Source organism: Nicotiana tabacum, chromosome 10, assembly GCF_000715075.1.
Source record: "Nicotiana tabacum cultivar K326 chromosome 10, ASM71507v2, whole genome shotgun sequence".
Classification (NCBI taxonomy): domain Eukaryota; kingdom Viridiplantae; phylum Streptophyta; class Magnoliopsida; order Solanales; family Solanaceae; genus Nicotiana; species Nicotiana tabacum.
This window is the reverse complement of record NC_134089.1, coordinates 96,660,066-96,676,884: the sequence shown is the minus strand read 5'-3', so window position 1 is coordinate 96,676,884 and position 16,819 is coordinate 96,660,066. Positions and strand designations below refer to the sequence as shown.

At 36.8% G+C, this 16,819-nt stretch overlaps 4 protein-coding genes across 4 annotated transcripts; 2 read left to right on the top strand and 2 right to left on the bottom strand.

The window, feature by feature from the left end:
* Positions 1-217: 217 nt before the first annotated feature.
* LOC107788615 (purple acid phosphatase 18-like) lies at positions 218-4,509 on the top strand. The gene is made up of 5 exons (XM_016610306.2): positions 218-569; positions 1,933-2,601; positions 3,424-3,612; positions 3,690-3,778; positions 4,054-4,509. The coding sequence occupies exons 1-5, from the start codon at positions 405-407 to the stop codon at positions 4,274-4,276; spliced, it is 1,335 nt and encodes a 444-aa protein (XP_016465792.1). The 5' UTR covers positions 218-404; the 3' UTR covers positions 4,277-4,509.
* Positions 4,510-5,335: 826 nt separating this feature from the next.
* On the bottom strand, positions 5,336-8,639 carry LOC107788616 (CRS2-associated factor 2, mitochondrial). The gene is made up of 5 exons (XM_016610307.2): positions 8,019-8,639; positions 6,684-6,811; positions 6,350-6,575; positions 6,107-6,234; positions 5,336-5,786 (listed from the first exon to the last, which is right to left on the bottom strand). The coding sequence occupies exons 1-5, from the start codon at positions 8,536-8,538 to the stop codon at positions 5,694-5,696; spliced, it is 1,095 nt and encodes a 364-aa protein (XP_016465793.1). The 5' UTR covers positions 8,539-8,639; the 3' UTR covers positions 5,336-5,693.
* A 1,951-nt stretch (positions 8,640-10,590) lies between these two features.
* Positions 10,591-12,025, bottom strand: LOC107788617 (uncharacterized). The gene has a single exon (XM_016610308.2). The coding sequence runs from the start codon at positions 11,832-11,834 to the stop codon at positions 10,821-10,823; it is 1,014 nt and encodes a 337-aa protein (XP_016465794.1). The 5' UTR covers positions 11,835-12,025; the 3' UTR covers positions 10,591-10,820.
* Positions 12,026-12,921: 896 nt separating this feature from the next.
* On the top strand, positions 12,922-16,609 carry LOC107788619 (protein FATTY ACID EXPORT 5). The gene is made up of 3 exons (XM_016610309.2): positions 12,922-13,363; positions 15,324-15,411; positions 16,367-16,609. The coding sequence occupies exons 1-3, from the start codon at positions 13,165-13,167 to the stop codon at positions 16,437-16,439; spliced, it is 360 nt and encodes a 119-aa protein (XP_016465795.1). The 5' UTR covers positions 12,922-13,164; the 3' UTR covers positions 16,440-16,609.
* The last annotated feature ends 210 nt before the right edge of the window (positions 16,610-16,819 follow it).

Below are 16,819 nucleotides of genomic sequence, written 5' to 3'. Positions count from 1 at the left end.
GAAGCTATGTACTATTTGAAGAGAAGATAGAGAAAAAACAAGAGAGTAACGATCTTAGATACTATAATGTTCCAAAATGTACAAATCCAAAAAAGTAAATCCTCAAACAGGAAAATGTACGCAACAGAACCAAGTTCATTTCTTCATGCAGTTGATTTGACTATCTATAAATCCACGTCCACCGACTGACATTCTATTACTTATGTTTTACTACTACCTTTTTAATAAATCGAAAAAAGAAAAAGGAAAAAGCGGGGAGATATTGGGGTTGGTTATTGTAGGTGTGAAGCAAACAAAAAAGCGCGTTGAATGGGGGGAAAGCAAAAGCCAAAAGGAATGATTAGGGGAGTGAGAGTATGAGGACGCTCATTTGCCAAATTTGAAAAAATCCATCAGCACCGATCATGGAACTCAACGTGAAGATAATAATACTACAATTACTCTCTTTGACGGCCGTTTTGTTCATCGGCGCAACTGTCAGAGCTGGAGAAGTAGAATACGTCAGACCTCCACCTCGTAACGCCTTTCGTTTGCCATGGGATCCTAAGCCTTCCTCTCAACCTCAGCAGGTAATTATTTCACTATTTTAAGTCAGTATAATCATTGCTCTCTCGCCTTCAATTTCTGAGATGCACTTTCCTTCTTAGTGTGTGTCTGTACCTTTCTCTATTAGAAGTAATTTAGTTCTTAAGGAGATTATTTATAGTCACTTTAATATTTATGACTTGTCTTAGATCACAAGTTTTTTTTTTTTTTTTAAACTCTGTTATGTTCAAACCATATCATATGAAATGGGATGGGAGAGTATTTCTTTTTACCAAAGATATATATTTTTATATTTTAAACAAAAATTTCAGCTGCAACATATAGATCCGCCCATGCCTTTCTCGTTTATATCAATTGGTGTCAATTTCAACTGATTCTACTCAAGTTTTTTGGGATTTGAATCCGGAGTACAGCTAGATAATGTAGCTTAGCATAGTCTAGGAGTTCAACTTACTCTTTGTTATAATTGCTGTGAAATCAGGGGAGCTTAATTATTATTTTTTTGATCTGTTAGGGGTTTTTTGGCAGATGTGATTTTTTTGTTGCTAAAATTTTGTTATTCCTCACTGACTGAAACTCCTTGTTTTGTGTCCCAATGTGTTAGCTTAAAAACTCAACTGTCTTTGAGCTCTTGGATTTACCAATTTTGATCGGTGTCTGTATTTCATACTTTTTTTTTTGAATTGTTATTTCATACTTAATAAAAAAGTAGTTATGATTTTCTAGGTGTTGCTTTCTATGTCTTCCACAGTTCCAATTGCAATGTAACTACGTTAGCAATAATAAAGCTCGTAGACGCCAAAGTTCTTTTCATTATCTGGTCTTCCATTTTCTTTTTGTTTGTCAAGTTGGTTTTATGCCTGTTTAGGAGGACCTAAAATCTTTCCATGGACATTAGTTAGTGGAGTGTAATAATGGCGAAAGGGTGCTTCATGCTTGGTGGTGGTGGTGTGGGGGTGTTTAAAGGTGGGCTGAAAGGTGGTTTTTTGTTGACAATGTTATGTAGGAAATAATGTTTACATATCCAAAAAAGGCAAGTTATTAGAGTATGAGCTTTATGGAAAATGACTAATGCCCATAATAGACTTAAGTGTAAAACATTGTCCTAACTCCTAAGGTCGCAGTTTGGAACTTGGATTTTAGATAAGAAAAAGTAACACAATTCTGTGAAAGCTGCATTTTTCATATCTGGAAGAGGAACAAAATTCAAAGGAAAAGAAATAGGAGGAAGATGGTACGGAAGACTTACTCATATTTTGATGGAAATACTTTTGAGAAGCAGGAATGGAGCTGCCTGTTATGTCCTCCTTAAGTTACGTGTACACTGTTTTGGTGAATAGATGGAGCCTGTATATTTAATCATGTGAATTGATATTCTCTTGGCAGGTTCACATCTCATTAGCTGGGGACAAACACATAAGGGTGTCATGGGTCACAACTGATAAATCTTCTCTTTCAGTTATTGAATATGGAACATCCACTGGAAAATACAGTTTTAAAGCTCAAGGAGAAAGTACCAAGTACAGTTACCTGTTATATAGTTCTGGAACGATACACCATACTGTGATTGGACCATTGCAAGACAACACTGTGTACTTCTACCGATGTGGCGGAGAAGGTCCGGAGTTCCAGCTCAAAACTCCACCATCTAAGTTTCCAGTTACTTTTGCTGTGGCAGGAGATTTGGGCCAGACTGGATGGACGAAGTCAACTTTAGACCATATAGACCAATGTAAATATGATGTTCATTTGCTACCTGGTGACCTTTCTTATGCTGATTATATTCAACATAGGTGGGACACATTTGGTCAACTGGTTCAGCCGCTGGCTAGTGCTAGGCCATGGATGGTGACTCAAGGGAATCATGAAAAAGAAAACATACCATTCATTGTGGATGAATTTATATCTTACAACTCCAGGTGGAAGATGCCATTTGAGGAGAGCGGATCTACTTCAAATCTCTACTATTCATTTGATGTTGCAGGGGTTCATACAATCATGCTTGGTTCATATACTGACTATGATGAGTACTCTGATCAATATAGATGGCTGAAGGTTAGCTGAGCTCTCATTTATTCCTGAAATGGAAACCTTCTACTCCCTCCATTCACTTTTATTTATCCACTATTGACTTTGCACACCCCTTAAGAAATAATAAATAAAGTGTATAATTTACCATGATACCCATATTAATTGGCGAATAGTCTTAATGGATATGAAAAATGATTTGGAATGAGTAATTGATGGTAAGGGCAAAACAGAAAAAATAAATTATTGTTCTCTTTTTCGGAAAAGGCATCAAAACCTGGCTCTGATATTGTGCACACCAGTTGAGCTTCCCATCCCATCTTTTTATTCTTTTTCGGAAAAGGGTTATCAACTACTCCCTCGTTTACTTTTACTTGTCCACTATTAACTTTGCACACCCCTTAAGAAATAATAAATAAAGTGTATAATTTACCATTATGCCCATATTAATCGGTGTATAGTCTTAATGGATTTGGAAAATGATATGGAATCAGTAATTAATGCTAAGGGCAAAACAGGAAAAATAAATTATTTTTCTCTTTTTCGGAAAAGGGATCGAAACCTGGCTAATGAGAATCTATTGTTATGCTAATAAATGAACACCTAGTTCATTTTGTGTTTCATATTAGTACTAGAGGCTTCCTTCGAATTTCACACAATATCCATATGATCTAGCCTCTATCTTCTGGTTATTCAGCTATCTAATTGTTTCAGCCGAGGGGGAAGTAAGGTTGTATGGCATGTATTCAGAGGAAAAAAAACTAAGAATCCCTTGGCATGCTTAATTGAAAAGCATAGCGTCATGTTGTTTTGCTAATATAAATGCATTTATTGGAAATTCAACCGTAGGCTGATCTTCTAAAAGTAAACCGTAAAAAGACTCCTTGGCTGGTTGTGTTATTCCATGTGCCATGGTATAATAGTAACGAAGCCCATCAAGGTGAAGCTGATGACATGATGGCAACTATGGAGCCTTTGCTGTATGCAGGCGGTGCAGATATAGTGTTTGCTGGACATGTTCATGCTTATGAGCGCACGGTATGCCTGGCTTGCTTATTAGCTTTTTATTCTTGATATTGGATGTATAACACAACTATTCTTTTCTTTTACAACAGAAACGGGTTTATAATGGTAGACCTGATCCTTGTGGTGCTGTTCACATAACAATTGGCGATGGAGGAAATAAAGAAGGTTTAGCGCGCAAGTAAGTCTTCCTTGAGTAATTTTTCCTGCTAGCTGAGCACAGGATCCTTAAAATGACAATGGAAGTAAGAAGAGAACTCGTTTAGATCGTAAATGGTCTCTGTATTCTTCTTCGCTTTTCTTTCACACATTTAGCTTAGGTGGTGGTTCATCATAGTTGAATAACTTTACCGTTGCAAAATTTGGATTTAGAAGTTTCTAGGTGCCACTTTAGTTAAAATTAGAGTGGTAGTTATTATGATGCTGAACTTACATGTCATGACAAATTATTGACAGGTACAAGCTACCCCAGCCAGAATGGTCCGTCTTCCGTGAAGCAAGCTTTGGCCATGGTGAACTTGCGATAATTAATTCAACTCATGCCTCTTGGAGTTGGCATAGGAATGATGATGATGAACCAGTAAGGTCTGATCAGGTTCAGATTACCTCGTTGATTGGTTCAGGATGCAGCAGCGTTGCAGGCAGTCATGAACTAAGAAAAATCCTTGTGGATCCTTAGCTCTTTGAAACTGAACTCTTAAACAGGCATGTATATGTATAGTCAGGTGATAGTTATACCTATTTTTAAGCCGTTATATCCTGCTCCTTTATTATCTTGGACTGCACCTAGTAAGACCTCCATTGTAACAGTTTAATCTATCTGGCTTGTTTTGAAGTGGATTAGCACTAAAAATGTTGAGAAGCCAGATGCTTTGATGTTGTTATAATCTCTGTTGCTGGTTTAAGTTGCAATTTTTGTGGCTCAATTTTTTATAGAAATGTAGCATTCCTGGCCTCCCTCTTCCACCGCCCCACGCACACATTTATGGAAAGAAAATAAATGCCCGTGCTTGCTGCATCCAATATGTGTGTTTGGTAAGAAAATCATAGCATAAAGTCATATCGATTATGGCCAGTTTGGTTGGATTCTAGAATCTTTTATGATCATAAAAATAGATTAGACATTGATTAAAACATATTCTGCAAATGTGGTTTTTTTGTAGAGAAGAATGTATTGATTAAGGTATGGAAAGGACCATTAGCTCCTTAGTTTTAGTCTCTAAATGAAACGTAACTCGTAAATTCTCTATCCTTTACGGGATTATTATTTACATACTCGCCTTCAATTACCTTGTACTTGACTACCAATATTAGTTCTATCATCAGCAAATATTTTATACATTAAGACACATGAAGCTGACAAAGATACCCAACCTACAGACACGAGTTTTTCGCATTTGTTATATTTAAACATCATTTGATGATAAAGAAGCAGCTGCAATAGTAGAGTCTACAGACCAAAAAGAAAAATGAAGATCGTTGTATAATCGATTAAGAGGTAAGTAATACGTATAGGCAGTAAGGCCTAGTATCTTGGTATAGCACCCTACTATTATCAGCAACAAGGCTTTCCACGTGCTTAGGTGAGTGTCAAAAACTTGACGATGAGAGATGTGCGTCAGAAAACATTGTTTTCATGCCATAGAAAAGACAGATTTCGACAGAAAATTACTCTATTTCTATGTCAACATTGTTTCTTTCACTAAATTACTCTGCAGAAAACATCTATTTCAGAAGCTTTAGAGTGAACAGTACATGTAACTAGAGTATTAATCTATCAATTACAAGATTTCACTGATTTTCGTCTGTTGAAAGAGGACTGGTATTGCATTAATTACAGCCATTAGTCCCTACTTGCATTTCCTTGGCATCTATGAGTAGTGTGTGATCTGAGCTGCCTAATTTAGCGCGTCCAAAGACCTATCAGTAAGAGAACCCAGGATAATGTCATCAAACATAATGGCCAGTTCTATTAACAAGTTCAAGCAACAGTCGAGAAGCCTCCCCAGATTCATTTTCCAAATGAAGATTGTGAATGCGTTGCTCTGAGATGGAAGCCCGAAATTTCAAAATACATCTGTGAGCTTAAGTTCCATTCAAGAGCCGGAGTTCTGTTCTTCATCTTTTTTGCCTCTCCAGAGAATAATCTGCTCATCTTTGAACAAGATAGGAACACATGGTACCAGATCCTGAAATTAATTAAGCGCGAAATGGAACTTTCACAATCATCCACAGAAAAAAAGGGTGGTGGGGGTGGGGGTGATGATGGGGACACATAAAGTATGAACTAACAAGTTTTCAGAGAATGGGGGAGAATCTGCCTAGTTCAGTAGTTATTTGCCTTATTGTCACAGATGGACATATGTCGAGGTAAACTGACAATTCCTGAGATAAAGCTTCATTTTTTAAGACCGAAAAGGGGTAACCAATTTTTGTTGAAACATTGCAAGGATATTTTGATTTACGCTTATAAAGAGATGAAAGCTGATGCAGCACATATGAGTCATACCCGTAATTTAACACCGATTCTTTTGCAGTCGCTTGTACCCACATGGGTACAATCTAATCTAACGACTTCTTCTGTTTCAAACGCTGCTCTGACTTTGTCCACCACATTCACATACACTCCATTTCTGCCTAGAGGAGTAACAGGTAACAATCAGCAATTACAGAAGGCAATCTGTTAACTTGTTTCAAATAACTACGAGATATTAGGAGTTCGACTTGGACTCACAAAACACAAGTTACTCACTGAGTTTCGTTAAAGGAGGAGCATTGAGCCCTTTGTTCCTCATTGCCTTCGTTTCTTCAAATGTCAGGCCATCAGCAACATTCTTCACAAGCTTTGGATATATTGGAGCCAAAGGCTTCCACAGCATCACAGGAACAGTAGGTCTACTTTTGGGATCATAATTTCGACCACGATATAAGAGTAAGATATTGATATGGCGATAGACAACTTTTCCACCTGATTTGTCCTACAATGACACTGTGCTTTGCATCAGCAGCAGAAGTGTTCATTTGTAAAAGGTTAAGGGAATCAATGTTCAAAAATATGTGCCGGCACTGGCATTTAGATCACAAACCTCGAGATGGGAGCATACATTATCCATGTCAAGAGTTGGCACCCCTAAGCACTTAATCCTTATAGCTTCAGCCCTCTTCCAATGGCTATGGATGTCTTCCAGCATATTGTGCGTAACTCCACCACGTCCTAACAAACAATAATGCTATGATAACCATAGAAAAATATGGATCAAATTGAATTGAATGCAGTGGTCACTATAATAAGATGTAAATGAGATGCAAATTTTTATCTACGATTCTACAGATACAAATAGCAATCATCTGTGAAACAGAACCATGTGTGGAAGAATATCTACTTAGCTCAACTAGCCTCAAACCTAAACTAGCCCAATATAAGTCCTTTGGATTCCTTCCACTTTATTTATCATAATAATCTGACTATTTTTATGTCGTCCGTAAACTTACTTTCCCGTTTATCTTGGCTAAGGTGTTCATATATACAAGAAAAAACCATAACTTCTTGGGGAAGTACACAGAAAGGAAAATGTATTCAGAATGGCAACACAAATGACTCTATTTACTTGACAAAGACAATCACATAATTTTATCTGGCTGGCACTATTCACTATATTAACTAAGCAACAGAAAGGACTATCTTATTTTGCTTCAGTAATTTCTGTGGTTTAGCTACAAATCAATTATCTGTGACTGTGGAGATGAAGCCATGTATGCAAGAATATCTTCTTAACTCAAGTAGCGCCAATCCTGATTCCTAAACTATATGGGGTTGGCTACATGCATTCTTTGGACTCATTCCACTTCATTCTTCAATGTTCAGATGATTCATCATAATAATATGACCATCTTTATAGGCCGCCGACTTACTTTCCAGTTTATCCCGGCTAAGACAGAGTTCATAATACAAGAATATATTATAACTTATTTTGGCATAGAAACAATCTAGTCAGAGTAGGAATACAAATGACCTTTTTTTTTTTTACTTATCTAAGGCAATCACAAAATTTTATCACAGATGACTGGCATTATTCACTATATTAACTAAGCAACAGGAAAAAAGAACTAGTTTATTTTGCTTCAGTAATTTCTATCTTTTAGTAGCTCCTATCCAAAAATTTACTCCATTTTCTGCACAGCCAGACTCAAATCTCAATCCAAACAAGTTTTGCAGCGTTATAAACCTTCTATATACATTCCACTTTATTAGTATCCAATTCCAACACTAATAGTAGATAAATTGTAGCTTAAAACAAGTTAATTTTGCAGCTATATAAACCTTCTATATGCATTCCACTTTATTGGTGTCCATTTCAATCCAAAAGTAATACTAGATAAATTGTAAGTTAAGACAAGTTAAGGGACCTTATTGAAATTACCCAAATTAATTTGGCGAGAACAATCATTGTGACGATACTTCTCGACCAGCTCCGCAGTTTCTTCCTCAGAGAGCGGTTCTCCGAGAACCCGACGCCGGTCCTCAGCCACTTTCTCCAAATCCACCGGCTGTAGACGCGGAGCTGAAGTCCCGGTCCATTTTCTATCAAGCCGTCCCGGGCCAAACGGAGAGAACCGGGGCGGTTCACGGAAAGCAATAGGCTCAACCGCCGGGTTGGTCTCAGAGTAAGAGTAGCGAAAATCAAAGGGCAAGTCAAAATTAACAGTAAAGTCCTGAGCTTTTTCACAATCTTCAACACATGAAGCGTTCTCTTGTTTTTGTCCCTTTTTCTTGGGTTTATGGGGTTTTAAGGTGGGAGAAAATGGAGGGTCGAAGATATCTTCTTCATCTGGCTGAGAGTGGAATAAGAAACGGTAAGTGTTGGTGAACGATGAAGGAGAAGGAGTACTGGGGATTTTGGAATGGACGGTTAAACGGCGCCATGGCAATAACTTCATCATTACTCTGTGTGAAGCTCTGTGAATAAAACCTTTGTTAATTTACGAGTAAAGTCCTAAACTATACTACTCTGTCCGTCCAATTCGTGTATTATTTCCTGGGAACAGACTAAAAAAGTACTGTAAGTTTTTTACAAGACAAAATGTATTGGAGTAATTAAAATGGGAGTTTCATAAGAAAAAAGTTTTTAACTTTTTTTTTTCCACACTAACAGCATAAATATAAATTTCTATAATATTTTCTTGTCATTTGTTATCTTATCAATAAAGTTACATAAACCTTTTAAGTGATATAACTATTTTTACACCCTAAATGCACACAACTTAACTTTGTCCCTTTGGCAATTTGTTGATTTTTTCTTTTGGCTTTTGGAAAAAAGTTTTCTATAAAAAGAACATATTTGATAGTAACTGTTGTCTAAGAAATTTTATGAGTTTTTCGGGGACAAGTGTCATGTCCTTAGTTGTTAACTAAGTACACGTGCGGTACTTGACACGCTCACGATCTTGCACAATTTGCTCACGTTCTTGCTATGTCAAGTCAGCCTTACTACACTCAAGCTCGCTAAGAGAATGGAAGAAAGAACACAAGAGAATTGTTAAAGGAAGCTTTGTATTAGAGAAAACTTGAATTGTTTGCTCGATAAATTACAAATGAATGACCCCCTTTATATACTAGTCTCCTAGGGGCTAGTGTATAAATATTAATTATTACACAAGTCCTTGATATTTACAAGATAAGAGCTTTTTCTAGAATTCTCTACAAGCCCAAAAGATTCCAAGGACTTTCCTAGCAAATCCATAAGGATCTAGGTTCTTCCTAAGGAAATGTCCATACCTCTCTAGAATCTTCTCACAAATACTAGCCTTCTTCTTATGTAAGCTTCCACATGGCATTAATATATGCCAAATGTCGCCTATGTGACATGATGACATGGCGGGTCATCACACTCTCCCCCACCCAATATTGCAACGACCGCGGCGCAATGCTGCTGCATAAACTCTCGGATCTTATCTTTGAATTGCCACAAGTCTTCATATCGTTCCCACGTGACCTCCTCCGGTTATTGCCCTTTCCAATGGACGAGGAACATAGGGATGACTTTTTGCCCTTGTTTTCGCCTGGCCTGGTAATCTATGATAGCCTCAATCTCCCGATCATGGCGGTGATAGTCATTGGTGCCCGACTTGATTGGCCCCTACTCGGATCATCCTTATCTTCATGATATGGCTTAAACATGCTGGCATGGAAGACAGGGTAAATCTTAAGATACGATGGCATGTCAAGCTTGTATGAGATCTTGCCTACCTTGGCGACGATCTTAAATCACCCCTCATACTTATGAATCAGATTCTGATGCATGCCCCGTAGTGCCAACCTTCGCTCTGATACCACGTTGTCACGTCCTTAGTTGTTAGCTAAGTACACGTGCAGTACTTGACAACTTGCTCACGATCTTGCACAACTTGCTCACGTTCTTGCTATGTCAAGTCAGCCTTACTACACTCAAGATCGCTAAAAGTAACACAAGAGAATTGTTAAAGGAAGCTTTGTATTAGAGAGAACTTGAGTTGTTTGCTTGATGAATTACAAATGAATAGCCCCCTTTATATACTAGTCTCCTAGGGGCTAATATATAAATATTAATTATTACACAAGTCCTTGATAAATACAAGATAAAGATTTTTTCTAGAATTCTCTACAAGCCTAGAAGATTCCAAGGACTTTCGCAAATCCATATGGATCTAGGTTCTTCCTAAGTAAATGTCCATACCTCTCTAGAATCTTCTCAATAATGCTAGCCTTCTTCTTATGTAAGCTTCCACATGGCATTAATATATGCCAAATGTCGCCTATGTGGCATGATGACATGGCGGGTCATCACACAAGTTTTTAAAAAGAATTTACTTGTCAAACAAGATAAAACTTAATAACAAACGAAAAGAAAGTAACATAAACAGTGAGAACTACACTTCCGAGTGTCATTTACAACAAACTTCTAACATCTTGTTAAGTGGAATGTGCTATGAATAGAGATTTTGCATAACGGAAAGTTGAAACCAACAACTATCTTTTATTTGTATTATCTTTGCTCATGCTTTTGGCTCTGAAATAGTTGAGACAATTAGCTGGTTCAAAAGCAACAGAGTACACTGAATAAAAATACAACACAGATTGAACAATCCTGGTACTAGCATGCATACTCATTGAGAAAGAAGATTGGATGTGCTCAACTAGTAATCCAAATCAAGTTCAGAGTGAACTTAAGAACATTCATCTAAATTTAGTCACAATTGGAGAGCCTTTCCCTTAATCTATCATCCTTGCATCGCCTCTGATCTCCAACCATGGACTCAAATACATCCAACAAATGATCCAATCCCTCAGAATTTTCTTCCCCAACAGCTTTCAAAGCATATACAATACTCTCAATTGTGGACAAATATCCAGCTTTAGGTTGATGCCTCACTTCACTATACAAGCTCAGCTTCTCTACATCCAACTTCACATGTGGCAACAACTTCAACCAAGGATTCTCATTATACATTCTCTTTGCCTTTGCCCATGTTCCATCCAGTACTATCAGATTTTTCACTTCAAAATTTATATCCTCCACGCCAATCGAATTTTCACTTGGAAAAAGCAGCACTGATCCTAGAGGAACTGCAACTTCAAACTCCTCTAATTCTTGATACTCACTGCTCCCATTCAATGGCTTTCTCTGCAACTTTTTTACTAAAATCCCTTTTCGTATATCATCAATAGTAGCTCTAGAGCCAAATAGCTTACTCAAATCTTGATTCTGAATGGGGCAATTTGCACCGTACTTCTCTATAGTAAAAGAAACATCAGCATTACTATCAAAGATGGAGTCTTTAATCAAAGGTGGAGTCTTTTCATCCAAAATATGAGAACCAATTTCAAGGTTTGAGTTGAGAAAACGTATGAGAAACTGAGCCTCATAATTAACATCAGAGACTGAAATTACACTCAAATTTTGCAGGCCTATAGAAGCAATTCTTGTTGAATTGAGAGGGTGCTTTTTCTCTAGACTGTGCTGAAGGATTGTGACAGCCACGGAGTTTGGGAGACATGGAATCTTCAGTCGAGTGCAGAGACAGAGTCGGGTCGGTTTGGAGCATGATGGGCACATGGGTCTCTTTGAATGACCCGATTCAGTCACCATTTCTAGGGTTTGAGGCAAACTGTGAACTTGAAAAGGTGGAGGGTTCTTTCGGGTTAAGAAATGGTTACCACCTGGCAATGAAAAAACCCGACTCTTGAATTGCAATTTCATGTCTTTCACAGTCCCATGCTAACAGAATTTTTCGGGTATGGTCAAAAAGGAAATAGGGCAGGAGTGACCCGACCGGGGAAGATGCAGCATGATAGGAGATGACGAAAGAAATCCATGGGAGAAGTAGAAAACATATGTGAAAAATGACAAAAGTCGTCCCTTCTGTTTGGGTAATTATACTTTGAGCAGTTTTAATTCTCTACATTTACCAAAAGCGAGGTTTTTTGTTTGAAAATATCTGTGAAATATTTAACAAGATCTGGGAATTGTGAAATATATTTTTAGTAAACTGACATTTAGAAACGTAGTTTCTGCGGTTTCTGTTATTTAATTTATATTTGGAGTCTAGGTACAATTTTTTGAGGTATAATTTTCGTTATTTTTAGGGGTTATTTGATACGAAGGCAAGTTATACATGAATTATAATACAAGAATTGGTAATGTAGAGACTAACAATGCATGAATTATTTCTTGTTTAAATGTTTGGTTCATTATACTAAAATTAAATATACAAGATTTCATTTAAAATATTTATTTATTTATTTCAATTAAAAACCAATAAGTTTATAATTATAGCTTGGATGCTTGGACTTTGTTGGCTTCTAGGAAAAGGACAAGAATAGTTTTTTCCTTTTGATATTTTATCCATGTATAAGTTATAACTGAATTAGTTATTCCATGTTGTTGGTGGTATAACTTAATAGACCAACAAGTATATTAAGTTATACATGAATTATTTATCCTGATTTGTAGAAAATAACCAAATAGTGTATAAACTTAATAGAGAATTTTATATATCGATTAATTTTCTTATACCAAACGATCCTTATATTTGGTGTAGTTTTTTCATGTTGTGATTATTGAAATTGAGGACTTTTCTAGTTTTTTTTCTTTTTTCTTTTGTAATAATTTAGTAAATATTTTCCTGAGACCAAAATTATTCATTTTTGACAAGTTTGGAGGACCAAACCAGTTCAAAAATATATTTAAGGAACTATTTTAAATATATCTCAAACGTAAGGGACCATTTTGTCATTTTGTCAACTATATGTTGAGCGTGGTGCACACAAGCACCCTGGGGTCAAAAGGGACAACCTGCTGATTGAAATGACCATACTACCCTCGTTACTTCAAATTTTTAGTACATATTCAAGAGAAACCTCGAGGCCAATTTGGACCGGCAAGCCAAAAAGCTGGAATCAGTTTTATATGCCATGACCAGTTCGAAAGTCTGAAACTTGAAAAGTCTAGTCTTGCTTGATCTCTGAAATCTTGAGCTAATTTTGCATAAAATTCAAATCTTGGTGGAGTATTAGTAATTGGTTAAAAGATGCATGATTTCTGCTTCACGATCCCTTATGGGTTAATTTTGGTATGTGGTGGTGTCATTGGATATGCCAGCAAAGGTAGCACAGCTTCACTGGCTGGAGGTGCGGGTACTGGATTTGCTCTCATCTTAGCTGGTTACTTGAGCCTACAAGCATTTCACAAGCGCAAAAATTCTTACTTTGCCTTGATTCTTGAAACTGGTATGCCCCTTTTCATTTCCTTAAATAAAACTGCATTTCATATTTGTCAATCTTGGGTCATTCTTTCTATATTGTGCTGATATTGTATTGGACCACAGTTCTCTATAGCAGCAAGGACTTACAGGGTTATTCGAACCCAGTAGCTTTGACTCGGGCCTGTATATGTGATAGAAAAAACACTAAATAAGTACAAATAGTAGAGTTCGAACCCAGCAAATCAAATTGGTTGAGGTAGAAATCCGAACTCGAAACCCATAATGTTCAAATACTGGATCCGACTATAGAATATATCGTATAGTGTCTATTTAATGCTTGCTGGTCTTCAGATCTGTAGGGTATTAAGACTAGTTCTGATTTAGTATTACTCCTCTTCAGGAATATAATGTTCTTAGATTATTGTCCTTCAAAGAAATTGATTGCCACTCCTGAATACCAAAAATGAAAGGCTGCCCTTGCCCTGGTGTGTTTTCTTCTTGTGCGTTTGTCCCTTGTTTTGTAAAAATAAAATGGACTGTATAGACAAGAGGGGTTGCTCTGATGGTAAGCAACCTCCACTTCCAACCAAGAGGTTGTGAATTCGAGTCTCCCAAGAGCAAGGTGAGAAGTTCTTGGAGGGAAGGATGCCGGAAGTCTATTTGGAAATAGCCTCTCTACCCCATGGTAGGGGTAAGGTTTGCGTACACACTACCTTCCCCAGATCCCACTAAGTGGGATTATACTGGATGGTTGTTGTTGTAATATGGACTGTATAGTTTGCACCTAAGAATTAATGTGAACTGTTTGTTCTTATGTGGATAATGTTATACGAAGCTCTAATTGTTTAGCATCTAATTGTGATTAGGTTTCCTTAGACTTCATTTTACCTTTTCCAGTATCTACTGAATTTGAATTTCCTGTGGTAGGAAAGAGAAAACACGCGCTCAGGCTACTACATTTTATGATTGCAATTCGTGGACCAAAATTTGAGGAAGAATAATGTAAAAGAGTAAGAACGTTTAGCTAAATACAGCGCAATATGAGTTGGCATGCTTTCACTTTGTTCGATGAAGTGAAATGCAATCCCATTGAGTACTGTTTCAGGAAAAAATACAATCTCCTTGAGAAGAAACCAATAGATGGTGGTTTGCATAGTGCAAACAAACTTAAGAAATTAGACTTTTGTTGCTTTTTAAGTGCATGAGAAATAATGGGATGCCTTTTAAAGTAATATGTAATACCTAGATGCCTCAAATTAGATATAATTCCTTCCTACATGTTACATGGTGAAAGTGGTTTCTTCAGACTGCTAAGTTCATTATTTGGCTTGGTATCTTCGTTATCATCAAATATAGCATCGGGTGAGAACCATCTCTATTTCTCTGGGAGGAGCAACTATTATCAAAAGAGAACTCTAAAAATATTACTACATTATATGGTGTACTAAACAAAACCAAAAAGAAGATGGTAAATGATTATGCACGTTTCCTCGCAGCTTCTCCTTCAACAACGATGGGAAGTATTGCGCAAGGACATAAAGAGTCACAGCATCCTTGGTTTGGATCCCTTAATCTTATGCTCTAGCAGATGGAAGTTAATTCATTAAGCTTGAAACGCTATTTTGACTTAAATCCCCCCCCCCCCCCACCACCCAAAAAAAAAAAAAAAAAGAAGGAAAAAAAGGTCAATAACAAGAACGTACAAGACTACTTTTGAAGGTTGAATTCTAGCTGTTTCCCAATGATCAGAATTCTGTAGTTTCCTACTTGTTATGGTGCTTATCTTCTACTTCAAAATTTGTTGAAATAGAAATGCTAGCACAGAGAGAATATGTTAAGTTTTTGTTTGTCTGATGACAGCATGATTCCCTTCTGATTCAGAAAAGAAAAATCAAAATTTCATCTTTTTTGTTTCTGTTAATGAATTTGCTTTATTTGTTATGAACATATGGGTTTCTCCACTCACTTTATTTGGTTCCGAACAGCTTGTGCAGCCATGTTAACATGGGTTATGGGACAGCGGTACATGCAAACTTCAAAAATCATGCCGGCTGGCGTTGTTGTTGGTATCAGGTAACTGCTAATGAAAAGCATGTCATACTGGTTTTCTAGTCAACTTGCTTCTTGTTTGCTGTATTTTGTCTCTTTAAGCATAATAGGTTTGTGTGGTATGAATTTTTTATTTGAGGCATATCACATAGGACAATATATGAAGATGCTCTATGCTGGTCATTATATCTGCGGTTCTAGTACATCGGCAGCAAACAAAATGTTTGGCTCCTTTTAAAGTAGTTAGATTTTGTTTAAAACGGATAATAGTGAGAAAATATTTCCATGTCTATCCGTAATACATGAATAACAGTGAATTGCTTCAAAAGTTCATCCCATGCAATATGGGACAGGATGATTTGTTGGGAGGATGAAAAATTTGCTTATCTTCGCTACTGTTTTCAGACGCTTGCTATAATATAACAGAACAGGCTTCCGTCCTGTTGTCTGCTCCATGTATTAATTTAGAGTACATGATAGCTATCTTATACTTTTCTAGCTGTGTCAGCATGTACTGCTGTGTTACTATAGCTTTAAAGTAACATGCACAAGACCTGCAGTTACGATGTATCCTCTTTTTATTCTTTTTGGTTAATTATGCAGACTAAAAAGTTCTGTGTAGGGAGCCTTTTTCTCGTTTAATCATCAGTGCAAATATAGAGCAAATTAGAGAGTGAAAGTTCATTTCATCTGTCTAGCCTTTGCAAGTCGAATTGCCTTATGTCCCTCAAAAGCTAAAGATTGGTCATATGAAGAAATTTTTGTAGATCTTGAAAGTTGGAAGCTGCACAAAAAATTTTGATGGCACTACATAGTGTTTTATTGGATTGATGGTTCAATGGGTGTTATCGATGGTTGATAGAGAAGAGTCTTGCTTGCGAGTATCTGTCATGCTAAAATGATAATTAAAGAAGTTTTTTTTATCTCGTCATATGAGGTTGATGGTATATTTATTCTGTTCTTTCTCTCTTTTCTGCAGTGCCCTCATGACTGGATTTTATCTGTATAAAATTGCCAGAAGAGGAAACCATTTCCCACCTAAGACTGAGTAATACCATTTGATTTGTTTATTTGGGATTCCAATTCCATACTGTATGTATCGACTAGAGGTGAATCCTTATGAATTTCTGTATACAGCCCGCTGAAAGCGTACGTTTATTGAGTACAATGGGATTACTTTAAGGAGATGAACTTTAGTTTTCTGAAAGACAAACTGCCTTTACTTTACGGTGTATCAATCTAACAAATCAATTATTGGGTATCAATTTTTGTATAACAATGGTGTCCGTTCTATCTTGCTCGCACTTCAATTAATCCACCAAGTACCTATTATCTCCCACCAAAATGGGTATTGGTAACTATGCCTACCACGGCTTAGGCAGGTGAACGGAATTACACTTATCTTTGCTTTCATGGTGTATCAATCTGCCAA

Excerpts from the sequence above, each read along its gene's own strand:
- LOC107788617 (XM_016610308.2), bottom strand. The coding sequence starts at position 11,834 with ATGAAATTGCAATTCAAGAGTCGGGTTTTTTCATTGCCAGGTGGTAAC.
- LOC107788615 (XM_016610306.2), top strand. The coding sequence starts at position 405 with ATGGAACTCAACGTGAAGATAATAATACTACAATTACTCTCTTTGACG. Across the intron at positions 570-1,932 it reads CTTCCTCTCAACCTCAGCAG|GTTCACATCTCATTAGCTGG; the intron begins GTAATTATTTCA and ends TTCTCTTGGCAG. Across the intron at positions 3,613-3,689 it reads TTCATGCTTATGAGCGCACG|AAACGGGTTTATAATGGTAG; the intron begins GTATGCCTGGCT and ends CTTTTACAACAG.
- LOC107788616 (XM_016610307.2), bottom strand. The coding sequence starts at position 8,538 with ATGATGAAGTTATTGCCATGGCGCCGTTTAACCGTCCATTCCAAAATC. Across the intron at positions 6,235-6,349 it reads TCCTCCTTTAACGAAACTCA|GCAGAAATGGAGTGTATGTG; the intron begins GTGAGTAACTTG and ends TTACTCCTCTAG. Across the intron at positions 5,787-6,106 it reads GAATCGGTGTTAAATTACGG|GATCTGGTACCATGTGTTCC; the intron begins GTATGACTCATA and ends AATTAATTTCAG.
- LOC107788619 (XM_016610309.2), top strand. The coding sequence starts at position 13,165 with ATGCATGATTTCTGCTTCACGATCCCTTATGGGTTAATTTTGGTATGT. Across the intron at positions 13,364-15,323 it reads TGCCTTGATTCTTGAAACTG|CTTGTGCAGCCATGTTAACA; the intron begins GTATGCCCCTTT and ends GGTTCCGAACAG. Across the intron at positions 15,412-16,366 it reads GGCGTTGTTGTTGGTATCAG|TGCCCTCATGACTGGATTTT; the intron begins GTAACTGCTAAT and ends TCTTTTCTGCAG.